At 65.9% G+C, this 15,630-nt stretch overlaps 3 protein-coding genes across 3 annotated transcripts; 2 read left to right on the forward strand and 1 right to left on the reverse strand.

Annotated features, from left to right (window-relative positions):
- Window positions 1-58: 58 nt before the first annotated feature.
- Window positions 59-8,153, forward strand: CHLRE_02g109750v5 (uncharacterized protein). Its single transcript, XM_043059860.1, has 5 exons — window positions 59-662; window positions 816-1,597; window positions 1,701-5,494; window positions 5,656-5,863; window positions 6,105-8,153. The coding sequence occupies exons 1-5, from the start codon at window positions 617-619 to the stop codon at window positions 6,426-6,428; spliced, it is 5,154 nt and encodes a 1,717-aa protein (XP_042927494.1). The 5' UTR covers window positions 59-616; the 3' UTR covers window positions 6,429-8,153.
- Window positions 8,154-8,209: 56 nt separating this feature from the next.
- CHLRE_02g109800v5 (uncharacterized protein) lies at window positions 8,210-12,178 on the reverse strand. The gene is made up of 10 exons (XM_043059861.1): window positions 12,037-12,178; window positions 11,765-11,964; window positions 11,442-11,558; window positions 11,009-11,326; window positions 10,667-10,876; window positions 10,483-10,536; window positions 10,079-10,312; window positions 9,730-9,891; window positions 9,382-9,566; window positions 8,210-9,206 (listed from the first exon to the last, which is right to left on the reverse strand). Exons 1-10 carry the CDS (start codon window positions 12,137-12,139, stop codon window positions 8,798-8,800), a joined length of 1,992 nt encoding a protein of 663 aa, XP_042927495.1. The 5' UTR covers window positions 12,140-12,178; the 3' UTR covers window positions 8,210-8,797.
- A 100-nt stretch (window positions 12,179-12,278) lies between these two features.
- CHLRE_02g109850v5 (uncharacterized protein) lies at window positions 12,279-15,626 on the forward strand. Its single transcript, XM_043059862.1, has 7 exons — window positions 12,279-12,675; window positions 12,925-13,099; window positions 13,276-13,325; window positions 13,558-13,594; window positions 13,766-13,880; window positions 14,149-14,254; window positions 14,533-15,626. Exons 1-7 carry the CDS (start codon window positions 12,397-12,399, stop codon window positions 14,878-14,880), a joined length of 1,110 nt encoding a protein of 369 aa, XP_042927496.1. The 5' UTR covers window positions 12,279-12,396; the 3' UTR covers window positions 14,881-15,626.
- Window positions 15,627-15,630: the final 4 nt, after the last annotated feature.

Here is a 15,630-nt window from a genome sequence, read left to right on the forward strand (position 1 = left end):
CGCGTTCGGCCTGAACTCGCCTTTTAGCGACTATGTCCATTAAGTGAGGGATGCAGTGGTTCGCTAGTATTTCGCATCGCATGTCGGCAGGACCAGATGGCAGAACCACCAACCATGGTCCCTCGGCGCACGACGAGGCTCGGGAGCCCTGCTCGGGAGGCCCCCACTGAGCATCAGTTGCCCAAGCAAAACGAACGACATCTCCTTTGATTTGTTGGATACATTAATCTGCTCCGCTGTTGAGCGGCCACCTGCCCCTCAGCGGCCGTCCGCGCTGATGCCTTGCAACTCAGTGCTTTGCTTACAATACGGTTCTCAAGTTATAAACGCTAGGATAGTAGGCTTGCTGGCGCCAACCTGCTTGGACATTATGTAGGCCCGGCCTGGCCTGGGCTCTTCTGTTCCACAGATTTCCAAATGGTAAAACTAGCATAATCTCAGCTGGACCATTCGCCTTTCAATGGGCGCGTGTGAAGGAGCTGTGGAAGGGCTCCGCAGGCGCCACGCTCGATCGCCCCAGGGTGCTGTAGTCAGCTTTCAGCATGCTGCTGGGGCCATATTTTTTCTATCGCTGGGGTTGGCACTGGGCGGTTCACTCTGGGCGCTGCCGCTGGCCATGGTTACCGCACTGGTGCTCGCGTACACCTTCCTCTTCTCTGAAGGTAGGCTGATAGGCAAGCATGCGGCTGGCTCAAGCGCGCGTTTGGGCATGCCGCAACCAAAGTTCACAGTCGCTCGACCAAGGCAGAATTGCAAGCGTCGGTCGCAACCCGTGCGTGAACCCTATTATTGCACGCCCGCTCAACTTCATGCAGGCGGCTTAGAATCGGGTATAATCGACGATTGCAAGGCGGTGCACCATACTCCCGGCGCTGTTCAAGCCATCCTGCAGCACGCAGCGGGCGCAATGCGGCATGCGCCTTCAGCGCACCACTCTGGCTTGGGAACGGGCACCTACCAATCTCGCCGCCTGGATCCCTCACTCCAAGTAGCCGCACTGGCACAGCAGTCGCAGCAGCTTCTGGCTCCCGCCGCTGGAGCAGGATTTGGAACCAGTATCGCCGTGAGCAAACCCTCCGTCCGGGTGACCGTCGACGCCAACAGCCTGTGGGCTGCCGCGCTGGACGCGGGCGTTGCCAACGCTGATTTCAATGCGTTTAAAGGTGTGCTGACTGCTATGGGCGGCGGCAAGGGCGCCAGCCTGCAGGCCCTCAACAGCCTGTCAGCCACCCTGGCTGGCACCGCCGCAAGCACAGGCTCCAAGCGCCTGCCCCCCAAGCCCATCAGCACAACCTCCGCAGGCGGCCTAGCCACAGACGTGGGCGCTATGACCGGCGGTGTCTCTACAAATGCCGCTGCTCTCGTGCCCGCGGGCGAGCTCGCCAAGACCGGCTCCTCCGGCGTCGGCGCCGGTCGCACTGCAATGGTGCCGCCGGCTTTGGGCGTTGTCCCCCGGGGGACCCGGAACCCGCCGTCCTCGGTGACTTCGTCACTGCTAGCGAGCGGCGGCAGCAGCGGCAGCAGCCTCAAGGCGCCTGTGGGGCTCAGCCGCTGCACCATTGTTGAGGACGCACCCTTCCCGCCGCCCAACACACAGGTGAGACCTGCGGGACTTAAGCCCGTGCTGTGCTGCGTTGGCGCGTTGGCCGCAGCGCAGGTTTCACATGCCCATTGCTGGTTTTGATACCCACGCTCTGCAGGTGGTGATGGAGCTGCACGAGAAGACGCTTCGTGTGGGCGGTCGCCGGCTGCGGTACCGTGGCTTCCGCCCTGCCGACCGCCCCACCGTGCCGGTCCCTGGCTCTACCGCCGGCGCCGACACAGCCATGGCGAGCGGCCATGGCGGCGGCGCACCAGACCAGCTGGCGACGCGGCAGCAGCCGCTGCCACCGAGCACGCCGCCCAACCTGGACAGCCCCGCCGGCGCCGCTGGAGTCGGAACCGCCGAGCACATGCAGCCGTTCGCCTCCACCGCCGCCATGGCGACCGCAGCGCTGGGCGCCATGCCCCCCTACTGCAGCTTCGCCGCCAACAACAACCTGCAACAGCAGCAGCACCACCATCAACTGCAGCAGCAACAGCAGCGGCAACAGCAGCTTGGCGCGGCCTACGGCAGCGGCGCCGTGAGCGGCAACAGCCTCGCGACCCTGGCGGCCGCCAGCGGCCGTGTCAGCGTCAGCGTCAAGGTGCCGTGGGCGCACCCGGCGGCGCTGCTGCAAGGCAGCGCGGGTGGCGCGGGCGCCGGCGACATGCTCGCGCCTCGCGGCGGCCCTGGCTGCAGTGGCGGCGGGCTGCTGGAATCGCTGAATGCGGCGCTGGCGAGCGGCTCAGGCTACATGGTGGTGGGCGCCGCGGTGCGCCCCGGCTGCGCCATGCTGCAGCTGGACCTGCTGCTGCTCGGTGGCCGCGGCGGCGGCGCAGGCGGTGGGCGGGGCCGCGGGCGGCGCGCCCTCAGCGCCATGGTACCGGGCGTCCACGCCGCTGCAGACGATGACAGCGAGGAGGAAGAGGTGGAGCCGCTGCCGCTCGCACTGCTGTACGGGGGCGGCGCTGACGGTGCCGAGATCGACGGCGGCGCAGTGGCGGAGGCGGTGGCGGGCGCGGGCGCGCTGGGCATTCGCAGTGCCGCCGACTTGGCGGTGGAGGTTGCGCGCCACGTCGGTGCGGCGGCGCCCCCGGCGTCCCACCCGACGCCGCAATCGGCTGGTGCAGGCGAGACGGCGCAGCTGCTAGTGGCGCTCGACGGCGGCGCCTATTACGTGCTGTCGCTCGCCAATCAGGTGGACGGACACGCCGGCGGCTACGGCGAGTGGCAGGCGATGCCGCTGGAGTCGTCGGCCGCGGCGGCTGCGGAGGCGGAGGCGCCGCTTGGCTACAGCGGCGGCAGGCAGCGTGTGCCGCTGGCGCTGGCGGCCTCGCGGGACCGCGCCGCTGTGGCGGAGCTGCTGAACCGGGTGTCAGCGGCGGCCGCCTCTGCGGCGCTGCGCGCCGGCCGCCTGATGCCTCCTGTCGCCGTGACGCCAAAGCTGCAGCTTCGCGTGCTGCCTGCCGCTGCTGTGGCCGTGGCTCCTGGAGCGCCGCTGCTGTTGACGCTGGTGGTGGAGGTCGCAGCGCCGGCGGGTGTGGGCCTGGGCGCCCGCGGTGCCGCCAGCGGTGTCGCCGAGCGCGACGCGGCCTGCGCCCTGCTTTCCGAGCTGCTGGCATTGGCGCTTGTGTCGCAGCCGCAGCACGAGCACCTTGACGACGCTGAGCCCCTGCGCAAGCCGCACGTTCCGCTGCGCCAGCGGCGCGTGACGGATTTGGACTCGGGCAGCGCGTGCAAGGTGCCGCCGGTGCCGCCTCAGCGTTCCGTCTCGGACTCGGCGCTGGGCAGCACTCTGGACGACAGCGAAGAGTGGGACGAGCGGCACGGGCGGGCCCACCACCAGCATCACAAGATGCCAGAGGAGGAGGTGCAGCCGGCGCGCCACGCGGCAGGTGGCGACTCGCATGGCGTGCTGCCGCGCGGGTTTTACATGGTGGCCAACCTCTTAGGCCGCAGCCTTCCGGTGCGCGCGCAGCACGTCACGCCGGTCGCGCCCGCTGCGCCGGACACGCTGGCAGCGGCTGCGGTGATGCTGACGGTTGACGGCGCCGCCTCCGCGCTGGAGGGCTGCGGCTGTTCGCTGTCGCGGCTGTCGCTGGAGCTGTGGCACGGCAACTGCCAGGCGGCCGGCTCGGCGCAAGTGGTAGTGGTGGGTGGCGGCGCGGCAGGCGGCGGCGCGGCGGCGGAGGCGGTGGCGGCGGAGCTGTGCGCCCTGGCGGCGACGGAGGAGCCGGACGCGATGCGTCAGGTGGTGCTGGACCTGGGCTCTGTGGACTCGTTCGCCGCGTCGGCTGCGGTTGCTGCCGCCGCGTCGGCGGCGGAGCTGGCTGCGGCGGAGGCGCACGCCGGCCTCTGCCCTCGTCAGAGGGCCGCGGTGCTGCTGCCGGGCAGCGTGGACCTGTGGCCCGAGCTGCGCGCCTCCATGGCGGCCTCGCTGGCGGACCCCGAGCAGCGCGGCGAGCTGGGCCTCATGGCGGCCAACCTGCTGTCCTACACCGTGCTGCGCGGCCTGCCCGCCACCGCAGCCGTCGTGCGGCGCGCGCTGCGCGCGCTGGGCTACGGCCTGGAGGACGCCGACGCCATGTCGGCCGCTGCCGCCGGCGGCACTGAGCTGTATGACGACGACGACGAGGTCGACGCCGTGACGGCCGGCGCGGTTGACGGCGGCTGCGAGGAGGAGAATCAGGTTGGGCTGCCACTGGTTCACCTGGCGGCGCTGTCGGGCAGCATGGGCGTGGTGCGGCTGGTGCTGAGCTGGGCGGCAGAGGAGGGGCTGGGCAGCGAGTGGGTGCTGCGCCGTCACCGTGGCCTCTCGCCGCGCCAGGCGGCGGCAGAGGCGGTGGCGGCGTCGGCCGCTGCACATGCTGGCGGCGTGGACGGTGGTGGCGGTGACTTTATGGCTTACCTGGCGGCGCTGGACGCGGTGCTGCCCAAGGAGGAGACCCAAGCGGTGGCCGCAGCCCAGCAGCGGCAGCAGCGCCACAGCTCAAGACTGGAGGCGACCGCGGCGGCGCCTGTGAGCTGGCTGGAGTCGGACTCAAGCTGGCATGAGGAGGAGCAGGCTCAGATGGAGCTGGCCGAGTCATCAGGTGCCCCCGATGCACTGGCGGCAGTGGGCGCCGTCGTGGAGGACGACGTGGGCCGCGGCCCGCGCCTGAGCAGCGACTTCAGCAGCTGCGGCGGAGCCGGTGCCAGGGACCAGAAGTGCTCGCGCCCGGCGCGGTCGGCCAGCGCCTCGCCTTCCAGCACCACATCGGGCGCCGCACAGGAGAACGCTGAGGTGACGGCGCCGGTCGGCGCCGCCGCTGGCAGCGCTTCGCTCTCCAACCACAGCGCAGGCGCCGGCAACTCGTACCCCTGCTCGCCCGTCACGCCGCCTGCGTCGTCGAGGAAGAGCATCTCCAGCCTGCCGGCTGCGTCATTGACTGCTGTCTCCGCCGCTGTTGCCAGCGCCTCCGGATCCACCGCGGCCGCGACCTGCATACAGGGCCACAGCGCTGCCGGCATGCCCGCGCCAGCGCCGCTACCGGTGACCCAAAAGCACCCCTCTGCAGACGCCGCCCGGGACTCCAGCGCCCTGGCCACCACCACCACCACCTCCTCCTCCTCCACCGCCTTTCCCAGCAGCAACCACGGCCGCGCTGCCCCGGGCCGCTGGCGCCGTCACCTGCTCACGTGCTGCCTGCTGGGCTACCCCGACGCCGACACCGAGGCAAGCTACCAGCGCTTCATTACGCCGTACGAGGCGCACTTGACGTCCTCTTGGGTGCCGGTGATGGGCTTCCTGTTCTTTGTGGCGCTGTGCCGGCAGCTGCGCCCCGGCGACGGCGGCGACCCGGCGGAGGGCCCCGCCTCGTTACTGTTCGCCGGGCCGTACGTGGTGATGGCGGCGTGCCTCGCGCTTCGCCCGTGAGTGTGTTGCATTTGACTGCGGTGGTGCGCTTCTTTATTGTCGTTGCCGGAGGGGCGGGTCTCGTTACGCTCGTTGCTGCCCGTAGCTGCAGCGTCTGTCCTTGCTACGGCCGCCGAACTGCATGCCTCTGCCTGTGCCGCGCGTGTGTGTATTTCAGGTCCCTGGTGCTGGGCTCCCGCGAAGGCGGCAGCGGCGGCTCCGGCTGGCGACTGCGGTGCTGGTGGCTGGCATGTTGGCTGAGCCGGCTCGCTCTGAAACCGCTGCTGCGGCTGGGCGTGCTGGCCGTGCCGCCGTCCATGGTTCAGTACAGCCGCAGTGGCGTGACACTGGTCACCGACACGCTGTTGCCGGGCTTGTGCGAGCGGGTGAGCGAAGACGGCGTCTGTGTGCATGTGTGTGTATGTGTGTTTTTGGCGACCGTGCGGCGTCCGTTTGCTGCGTGCAGGGCTGTGCAGGGGTACCGCAATGTAGGCTCCTGTACCGCCCTCCAGTGGCGACTGCAAATGCACTGACCCAGCTTGTTGCCCTTTTGTTACGTGCCTGACGATCCTGCCCCTGCCGGCCGGCCTCTTTCTTCCCGCCGCCCTCCATTCGCCGCGTCCGCAGATGCCGCTGAGCCTGGCACTGCCGCTGCGGCTGCTGGACGCACTCACGCACCTCGTGTTCGTGATGCAGACCGGCATTAGCACCTCGCTCGCCAGTGGGCTGCTGCTTGCGCTGGTGCGCCTTGTCTTCTTCTTCGCCGCCGCCGGCTCGGTGGAGCTGTGTAACCGACGGCGCTTCCAGCAGCAGGCGGCCGCTGCGTCGGCGGCGGCGGCGGCCGCGGTCCAGGCCGGTGGCGTTGTGCAGGATGCCGGAACATCCAAGGTGCCGGGCAACAAGGCGGGCTCCAATGTGCGTGCGCGCTCGCCTACCAGCGCTGGTTACTGATATGCTGTGTGCTGACGGCAGGGGCGGCCGGTGAGCAGCCGCTGTGTGCACATGCGGGTTGTTCGCCCGCAGCCGTAGTGTGCAGCACATATGGAGACGTCCGCAGCACCCGGCATGCACTTTTGTGTTACAGGGCAGATCCTGGTGCGCCAGACTGCAGGGCGAATTAATGTCAGACAATTGATACAGTGTTCGCGTGAGCATGCGCTGTGCCTGTTTGCGTACCCGCAATCGGTGTGTCACGCGTGCTGGATTACAGCTCATACCTTATCATGCACAATGCATTGAAGCAGTACAGGTGGTCCGCGCGATGCATTTACTGCTGCAATCAACCAAGTGGCGTTTGCTGTTTACGCATTACTCTATGAGACTGGCTTTCAGGGCTTACTTGATTCGAGGCTTGCGCTAATTCACGTTGGATAGCCATATTTTTGAACGCCTGCTATAGACTGGATTGTTGCGTCCTGTTCGTCGCCTGGCAGCTGGAACAGTTGCTGTGCGTTCCCAGACATTGCAAGGCTCAAACAGACAAATGCATATATGTCATGGTCCAGGGTGCGGGAAATGGAGGCTGCTTACAACGGTATGGTGCCAAGGGCGCATTGCTGCGCTGAACAGAATGAGAATTGTGTCCAGGTTGTTCGATAGAGAAAACGTGTGGCACATTCTGCAGGTAAAGCTTTGTACGCAGCTGCACTGCAAGCGGGCCGGTACAGGGTTGTTCGCGGCGGCGGTCGATGGGGCCGCAGCTTTGGCGTCCTTCATGCTATGCCGTGATAGTGTGATGCTATCAGGGCCATGTCAGCCTTTTGCAGGCGAGACGCGGCCAGACAATAATATATTTTGAGGGAGCAAGTGTGCGGCGGGTGGGGGTCTAAACTTCCGCCAAGCACAGCTCATTGGGTCCCTGGGCCCAGACCGAAACTCGCCCCTTACACCTGCGATCTTAAGAGGTCCTACCTTGATATAAGAACTTGAATCTCTACAGCTTTGGCAACCTTCATGATGGAAGCGGGGATCGCAAGCAACAGGAAGTACAGTAGATGTCATTAAATTGGGCAGGGTTGCATTCCGTCGGGCGGAGGCGAAGGGTCAATAGTGGTGCTGCGGGTGTAGGTGTTGGGTAAGGGAATAGGTTTTGCCGCTTTTTATATTCTGGATCCACACGCCGGCCGTAGCGTCCGTGTACTGGGTCGCACGTGCCGGGTTTCGTCATGGGCAACTGACCGCACACAACGGTGACCTCTTCCCGTAGGTGCAAGCCCATCGGAAGGCATCTTTATACGGCGTTGCGCGTGCAGGAGTTACCTGGTGAATGTGGTCACTTGAGGGGAGGCGGCGTGTAGGCGGCGCAACGGGACCTGGCCGCCCGGCGCCTGTCTACAGACGCCGGGCGGCCGTGGCCATGTTGGGCTAGGCAATCGGTGATTTAGGTGGTGGCCAAAGCGAGTTGGGCCTGAGAACGAGGATGAGCCAATTGGGTTTCAGGAAGACCAGGCGGCACAGGGAGGGGCCTCGGGGCGTACGGAATGGATAAAGAGGGGGCAGCAAGAATGCTGTGGCTGCTGCCAGTGGGGGGGGCTTCGCGGAACGGATTGAGGCGAGCCTGCGCTGTTGGGCACGTGCCCCTGCTCCTTGCGTTGTGTGGGTCCAGGGCAGAACAGCGATCTTGCCCCGAGTGTGCTTCAGCGCTCGGGTACCAGACTAATGTAAGTCAAGAGATTAAACGCTCACACGGAAGTCGGATAGGCTCGTGCGGGCTCTTCGCTAGCTCTTAAGCCCAGGCGCGCCTCTTACACCGTCTTGAGTGGTCGTCTGTCCTAGGCGCAAACTCAACACATTGCTTCAGCGTGTGGGGACGCGGCGTTGGCGAGAGCCACGAATGGCCCTAATACCGTGGGAGCATGTCGCACCCGTGGCGGGCACTGTAATGTAGCGGCTGCTGCTGCGTCATCGGAACAGTTTGTAAGGCCAGCCCTGCCCTCATACTACCCAGGTCCCAGGGGAACCCTTAACCCTGTCCCAGGGGAGCCCCTTATACTACCCGCCCTGTCCCCTTGTTACCCGCCCAGGGATGAGGGACACGGTCCCATTACTTGTCGACTTCGAGGAGCCAAACAGTCACCCCTTGGTATAGTATAATACATCGCTCTTGACAATGCGTCTTAAGGGCCGCAAACGCTCCGTTGGCTACGCTATAACCAAACACTGTTGCGTCGTGTGGGAAACGCAGCGACGGCGAGAGCCACGGATGCCCCCACCAGGGGTCCAGGCCCCATTGTCCGGGCGATAAGCCGGTCTGCCATTGAGAATCCGGTGGCGAGGGCGCTGCAATTACCGTGTGCCCCGCACCAGCCCCATGCTCGCACTCATGGCGCCTCAAACACCGCCGCGCCGGGCGCCACACGCCGCCACGCCGTCAGCTCTTCTGGCAGCCCCGCCTCTCCCTCGCCCTCTCCCCGCCCTTCCACGGCCATACCTTGCACCACCGCCCCCGCCCCCGCTGCGGCACCTGCGCATTCCACCTCTCGTAGCCCCACGCCACCGGTACCCGCACTATCAAGTCCCCGCGCAAAGCTGGCGCTCGCCGAAGGTGCCGGGCCTGCGAGCGCCTCCCCCAGGGCCGCCTCCGCCACCAGCCTCCCCAGCCAGCCGTGGTACACCAGGCCGCGCGAGCCCAGCCCCGCCACCAGCCACCATGGCCGCCCCGCGCTCACGCAACCCAGCAGCGGCAGGGAGCCGTGCTGCGTGCGCGGCGGCAGCGCGCGCACGCCCTCCCTGCATGGACCAGTGCCGCGGCGGTTAGGCAAGCTGGCGTCACGAGGTAAATGTAGGCAGATGCGCTGGCTGGCTGGGCCCCGCAGGACCAAGGCGGTCCCATTGCGCATGCACCGTACACAGCCTAAGCCACATTCAGTCTGTGAATGTCGCAAACGTCGCACGGCGACCGCACCTGACTCGGTCAAGCTGCCAGTCGGACAGCGGCCGCCACACGCCGCACGCGGCGGCGCGCAGCGCTTCGACCGCCTCCCGCTCCGCCGGTGCCCCTGCAGCCGCCGGCACACGGTCATCGTGTGCTTCCGCATATTCTGAGCGGCAGCATGCGGCCAGAGCCTGATCCGCACTCCAGCCGTAGGCCTGCCAGGAGTTCAGGACGCCAGGAAGCCAGGAGGTCAGGACGATTGTACCCAGCAGCAGCATGGTACGTCAGAGCAGCACAGGGGCAGCAGGACACATGAGCCAGGCTGGCTGCTGGGGTGCGTACTTCAATTCCTGTCGCGCGCATCAGGACGTCACGCACCTTTGTGGCCCCCACCACAAGCCGCTGCCGGCTCTGTGCCGCAAGGTAGGGCTGGCCCAACAGGCTGGGAGCGCCCGCAGGGTACTCGCTGCTGCCAGCGCCACACACAGCCGCGTCGCCACCACGGCCGGCGGCTGGGGACGACATGACGAGCGTGAGTCCCTGTGCGCACGTGCAGCATCATCAGTCAGCACGGCCACCGCCTCAATGGCTGCCGCCATCCAGGGAAGAAGCCACATCTGGGCAGGCGCATCGGCAGCGCCCTGGCGTGCGTGTTAATGCGGCAGCACAGCACCCACAGCGCGTTGTTTCTCAGGAGGTTGAGGCTGCAGCTGCAGTCTACACACACCTGGCACAGCTGCAGCGGCAGACTGAGCGCAGCTACCTCCTGAATGGTGGCCGCCGCCGCGCCCGCCGCCACCACCACTACGTCATAGCAGCTGCTGCCGCTGATGCACTCGCTCCTGTCGTCACCGGTTCCAGACTCGGTTGCCGCGGGCGAGGGACGCAAGTGCTCAAGTGACACCACGCGCTGTAGCCGCAGCTGTGCGGTGCTGCCGTCATCACGGGCCGCAGCCTCCATCTGCGGGCGGCAGGGCGCCAATGGAGCGCGACACGCCACTCATACCCAGAACACAGCCGCCAGGTACCCCTAACATCCGGTTATCCTACGAAACAGTGCAAGCTCCGATTGTAAAGCGGAATCGCCCCTGCTTCGCGCGCTTGCCAGCAGGGCCCCGGCCATGCACCCACCTGACATGCCAGCCACAGGCCTCTCAGGTATCGCCCCACATCCAGCACCAGACCCTGCGGCAGCAACCGCGACGCAGGCGCGTTTGAGCAGGCGCACTTGCATATTCAAGAAAACTGCAGATACACAAAGGCCAAACACTAGATTCGCGTGCGGGACGTTGCCGTTCCGGTGCCACACTCTCACCGACTCAATCAGTAAACCCGCATTGCTCGCCGCATCGACTGTGGCGGTGGCCGCGGCGACGGCGGCTCGCCGCGCGCGCCGGTTGCCGCCCGTGCTACTGGGCCCCGCAGGCACGGTCACGGGCCCTTCGGGTACAGCCTCCGGAGCAGTGCCTAGTGAAGGGGCTGCGGCTGCTACGTGCCCCGGTACACTTAACCCAGGAACCAGTGCCTGCGAGAGCGCAAGGCAGCGGGGTCACAGCTTGGGGACGCACACCACCTGTAAATTCATGAGAACGGTACACGATAGGGCGATTGAGCATGTTTATCCCTTCTGCTGCGCGCTGTAGCAAGCACCCCTCACCTCGAGCTCCGCGGCATTGACAACCCTGATGCGCGTGCTGCTACTGCTACTGCTGCCGGCCATGCTCCCAGCGTCTGTTGCCCGAACCACCGGGGCCGCCTGCTGGCCCGCCCCCACCGTTGCCTGGGCCGCCTTTGCAAAGTCCGCGGATTGCTTGGCACTGGCTGCTGGCCGTAGCAGACCATGGCGCCATACAAACGGCCCGCTGCTGGCCGGCTCTGGCCCGGGTGGGCAACCCTCCGCGAACGCGTGCGCCGCCTCCGCAGCAGCCACGAGTTGCATCGCCTCGTCCATAGCCTCCCTCCCACGCCACAGCAGCTGCAAGGTCACGCGTCAACATGGTCAGGAGAGCGTTTCCTTGGCTGCTATATGCAAGGCAACGCGCAGCTGCTGTGCGTGGATCCCACTCTTGAATCCCCCCCGACACGCGCACCTTGCCCCGTGGGCTGTAGGGATGCAGCAGCCCTGCTGCTGCGCCCGAGCCGCCGGCGGCAATGCCCGCAGCGTCGTACAAATGCAGATGCACGGACCGCCCGTGGGGCGTGCGCTTCTGGTGCGGGGCAACAGGGCCGACGTGGGAGTGGGGCACAGGAAGCGCATTTGAGCTGCGCCAGGCCGAGGTTCTATGGTAGGCAGGCTGGCAGCCGCGCTAAGTAAAATGACAACAAAATCCAATTTGTTCTGTAGCCCGTAATAGGCATGTCAGACACCTTCCAGAGCATCGGCCTCCTGCCAGCGCTTCAAACGCACACGCACCAACAGCTGCCACGCCGCCGCCACGCCCGCCAGCCCCGCGCCGACCACCGCATAATGCAGCGGGCCAGGCGGCCCTGGCGACGTAGAAGTAGTCATGGAGGTGGCATCGGGGCTGATGCCGTGGGACCCAGCCGGGGGAAATGCGGCCGGCGACTTGGCTGGCGCCACGCCATGTCTACGACCGCGGAGAACTGCGCCGACTGGGCGCGGCGTGGCGATGAAGTTTAGGTTGAGGGACAATTGACGACATAGCAACCTCCGGTCAGACTCACTGCTGCAGCCGCAATATCGTTGCGCCGCGCGCGCCACCGATGGAGTCGCGGGCATGCGCACGCCGGCCGCGCCACAACGGGCGGAGCTACAGCTCACTTGCATGAGCGTACTGCACAGCGTGCTTTAATTGTGTTCTATGTCACAGGTTGTAACCTCGGATTTGCATAATTGCACAGTCCTACAAAGCAGCAAGTAGGATTTCCTTCCATGCAAATGTCACTAGTAAATGTTAGTATTTCATAATGTAGACAAGACACATGTTTTGTCGCAGTCGCATGGGCTTGTGACAGCTGACCCTTGCTGGAACCACTAATTCGCTGCAAACCTCTACCTGCACAAGTCTAAAGAGATGTAGCACAATGACGCGTCTGCGTGCCAGCCATGGCCGTCCGGCTGGGCCCCACAGGCCGGCTGCTGACGGCAGCGGAGGCCTGTTGGACGACCTTCGCTCGGGTACCTTTGCACTCGCGCAGGACGCACCACCCCACCAGAAGGGCAGGGTCGCCGCGTTGGCAGCAGCAGCGGCACCCGGGCATAGCCTGCCGACTGAGGACTCGGCGCCGCGCTGGGAGAAGGTGCTTTGGAAGCCGCAGCCTTTCCCGGACAACTATGTCGACCACACATTTCTGCAGCACCTGGTGCGAGGGGCGGGGACAGCTGACTGGCTGTCTGGCTGGCGGTTGAGGGCTGGTGGCGTACCGCCCCCCCCCCTCAGTGTTAGGCGTATGCCGCTATAGCTGCGCATTCTCCTTGCAGTGCTGGGCGTGCCGGGGGCCGCACGCACGCCTACGACAAGGGCACAAACCACAAGCCGTACACACGCCGTACGGTACGTAAAGTGTATGTGTTGAGTTGTGACACGTGTGGCTGCTGCGCCCAACGCACAGGTGGTGAATGACGCGGTGCCGCGGCGGCGCTACTGGCCGGTGGTGCTGGCGTCCACGGCCGTGACGCAGCAGATGTCGTGTGTGGTGGCGGCGGCGGCGGTGCCGCTGCACCTGCAGGCGGGCCGCACGGGGCCGCGGCAGCTGCTGGCGGCATGCGGCGTGCTGCTGCTGCTAGGTGGGTGCGCAGGCGGTCACACGGGTGGTAGGAGGGGAGGGGGCTGCGCCCAGCGGGTGCGGTTGTTCAGGTGCAGGTGCGATTGTGCGGGCGCGGGTGCGGGACCGAGCACAAGCTTGTGGGAGGGTCAAGGCTGCGCATGCAAGCTGTGCCCCATGCGTGTTGCTCCGCCTCAGGATACGCCACGTGCGCGGTGCTGGGCGGACAGCTGCTGGGCGGCTCGCTGGTGGGTGCAGGCGCGGGTGGGCCGGGAGGGAGGGAGGGAGGGAGGGCGTGCTCTACTGCATGCCACTGCCGTTGGAACCGACTGGGGCAGGGGCGGTCGGACGTGAGCGGTCGGAGGGCTATGTGGCGTAGATGGGAATAGGAAATGGTGATTCTGGCATACGCTCCTTCGGGAATGATCAATACCGAAGCGGCCCTGCAACTTGCTTGTTCGTTGCTGGGCGGCGCTGCAGGCGCGTGGAGTTCGCCAGTGTGTGCTGCTGGTGGGAGGTGAGCTGGCTTTGAAGGGAATGAGCAGGTGCCTACCGCTGCATCGACCGCACATTGAGCACCCAACGCACTCCACCAGCTCGCTTTCCACGTTTCCTGTTGCCCCGTTACCAACAACCGCCACCACAAATGCCATGGCCACCACGGCCGCCGCCCAAACACGCATCACAGGCGTGTACGGGCTGTCTCCGCTGCTGCACTCGCTCACCGCCACTGTGAGCTCGGACTCGGTGGTGGCGCTGGCGGTGGGGCTGGCGGCGGCGCATTTGGGGCTGTGTGACTACAGGTGAGTTGAGGCAGACGCCGTGGCAGGCGGTGGTGGGGCAGGGGTGGTGGGGCCTGTGCACGGAGAGGCTGCTGGGGCAGGTGGATGCGGGTGGGTGCGCGTGGCGGTGGCAGGCACGGAGCATACGTTTGAGAGGCCGGTCGTGACCAGAAAAGAGATGCGGTATTAAAAATCCGCCAGGCACGGACCCGACCTGGTCGCCAGCCAATCAGCAGTCTTGTCTGCCGCCATTGCCCTGCACTTACCTGCAAACTCCAAATCCCCGCAGCTTCGTAAACAGCGTGACGGACAAGATGACGGGTGCGTTGTCGCTGGCGGCGGCAGTGCTGGCGGCGGTGCTGGTGGCGGGGCGCATGCGGACCGAGCTCGAGACGGTGAGGCGCGTGTGGGTGCGTGGAGGCTCGGGACCTGGGCGGCGTGCTGATAGCGCCCGCGCTGCACGCGTATAAGACTATCAGTGTTGATTGTTGGGAGATGACGCGGAAAGACAGACGGGATCCGCCGCATTCCGCCCTCCCTCCCCCTACACCGTTCACGGCATCCCTAGCTCACAGCCCGCCTGCACTCCCCTCCTCTTGCCACCTGCCGGCGCCACCGCTGCCACTGCCGCTACCACTACCACTACGGCTGCTTTTCACGTGCCCTGTCGCAGTTCGCGGTGGTGCTCCTGGCACTGGAGCTGTTCCTGCTGTCGCCCTTCGCCCGGCGCCACGTGCGGCGGGCCTCCGTGCCGGCGCACCTGGCGCTCACGGCTGTCATGGCCGCGGCCGCCACGGCGCTGCTGTTCCCGGCGTCGCCGGCGGGCGCTGGCGCCTTCGCGGGCTCAGTACTGGTGGTGACGCTGGTGTGCCCGGCGGCGCTGGTGCGCGGCCACGTGTTCAAGGCGAAGATCAGCGGCCCGTGGGACGAGGCGGCGCCGCACATCCCGAGCGAGCTGATGCCGCGCAGGACAGGCGCTGGTGGTGCTGCCGCTGCCGCGCCAGAGGCGAGCAGGACTTGACACGGCTGGGGGGCAAATGGGCTGTAGCAGCGGCTGTGTGACGGCGGCCTGGGCATTGTCAGATGTATGCGCCCGGAGCGTAGTTGAAGTTTCTCTGCATTCAACATAAACGTGTCAGACGCATGGGACTGGGAAGTGTTTACTTGTTCGTGCACATTTGTCAGTTGTCAGCCGGTGGGCGCTGCATGAATACCTTTGTGGTGACCATGCACGTTTGCCGTGAGCTTGGGGCCTGCTTGCCTGGCTAACCTGGCTTGCGAACGTGCATCAGTTAGTAAGGCAGAGCGGAGCGAAGCGGACCGAGGTGTGGGCGAAAGCCCACCCCCGCAACTAAAAGGGGAAATACCCCGTGCCTTGTAATGAGCCGTACAGGCCATCTCAACTACAAAACCCTTGAGCTCAGTGTTGTGGCCAGTCAGTAGATTAACGGCAGGGTGACATGCGCGTTCTTCTCAGCCGCCGCCGCCAGGGCTGTTGCGGGCGCGGTGCCCATGAACGTTATTGACGTGTGTTGCGGAACTAATGAACGTGTAGCAGTAATGATGCGATGCTGTTGCTGTCAGGTGTTGTAGTTTACTTTCCCAGCGTCACCCTCTGAGCTTCATACCAGCAAGCGCGGCACGCATCTTTCCAGGCTTGTTTCTTGATGGTGTGGCCTCTAGTAGGGAGGTTGCGTTTCGTGGGGTCAGTGCGGGTGTGGGGCGTCAGTGGTGTTTTGTGTTTGAAACCTGTAAGCGCCTGTGACGCCAG

Source organism: Chlamydomonas reinhardtii, chromosome 2 (assembly GCF_000002595.2).
Source record: "Chlamydomonas reinhardtii strain CC-503 cw92 mt+ chromosome 2, whole genome shotgun sequence".
NCBI classification, from domain to species: Eukaryota; Viridiplantae; Chlorophyta; class Chlorophyceae; order Chlamydomonadales; family Chlamydomonadaceae; genus Chlamydomonas; species Chlamydomonas reinhardtii.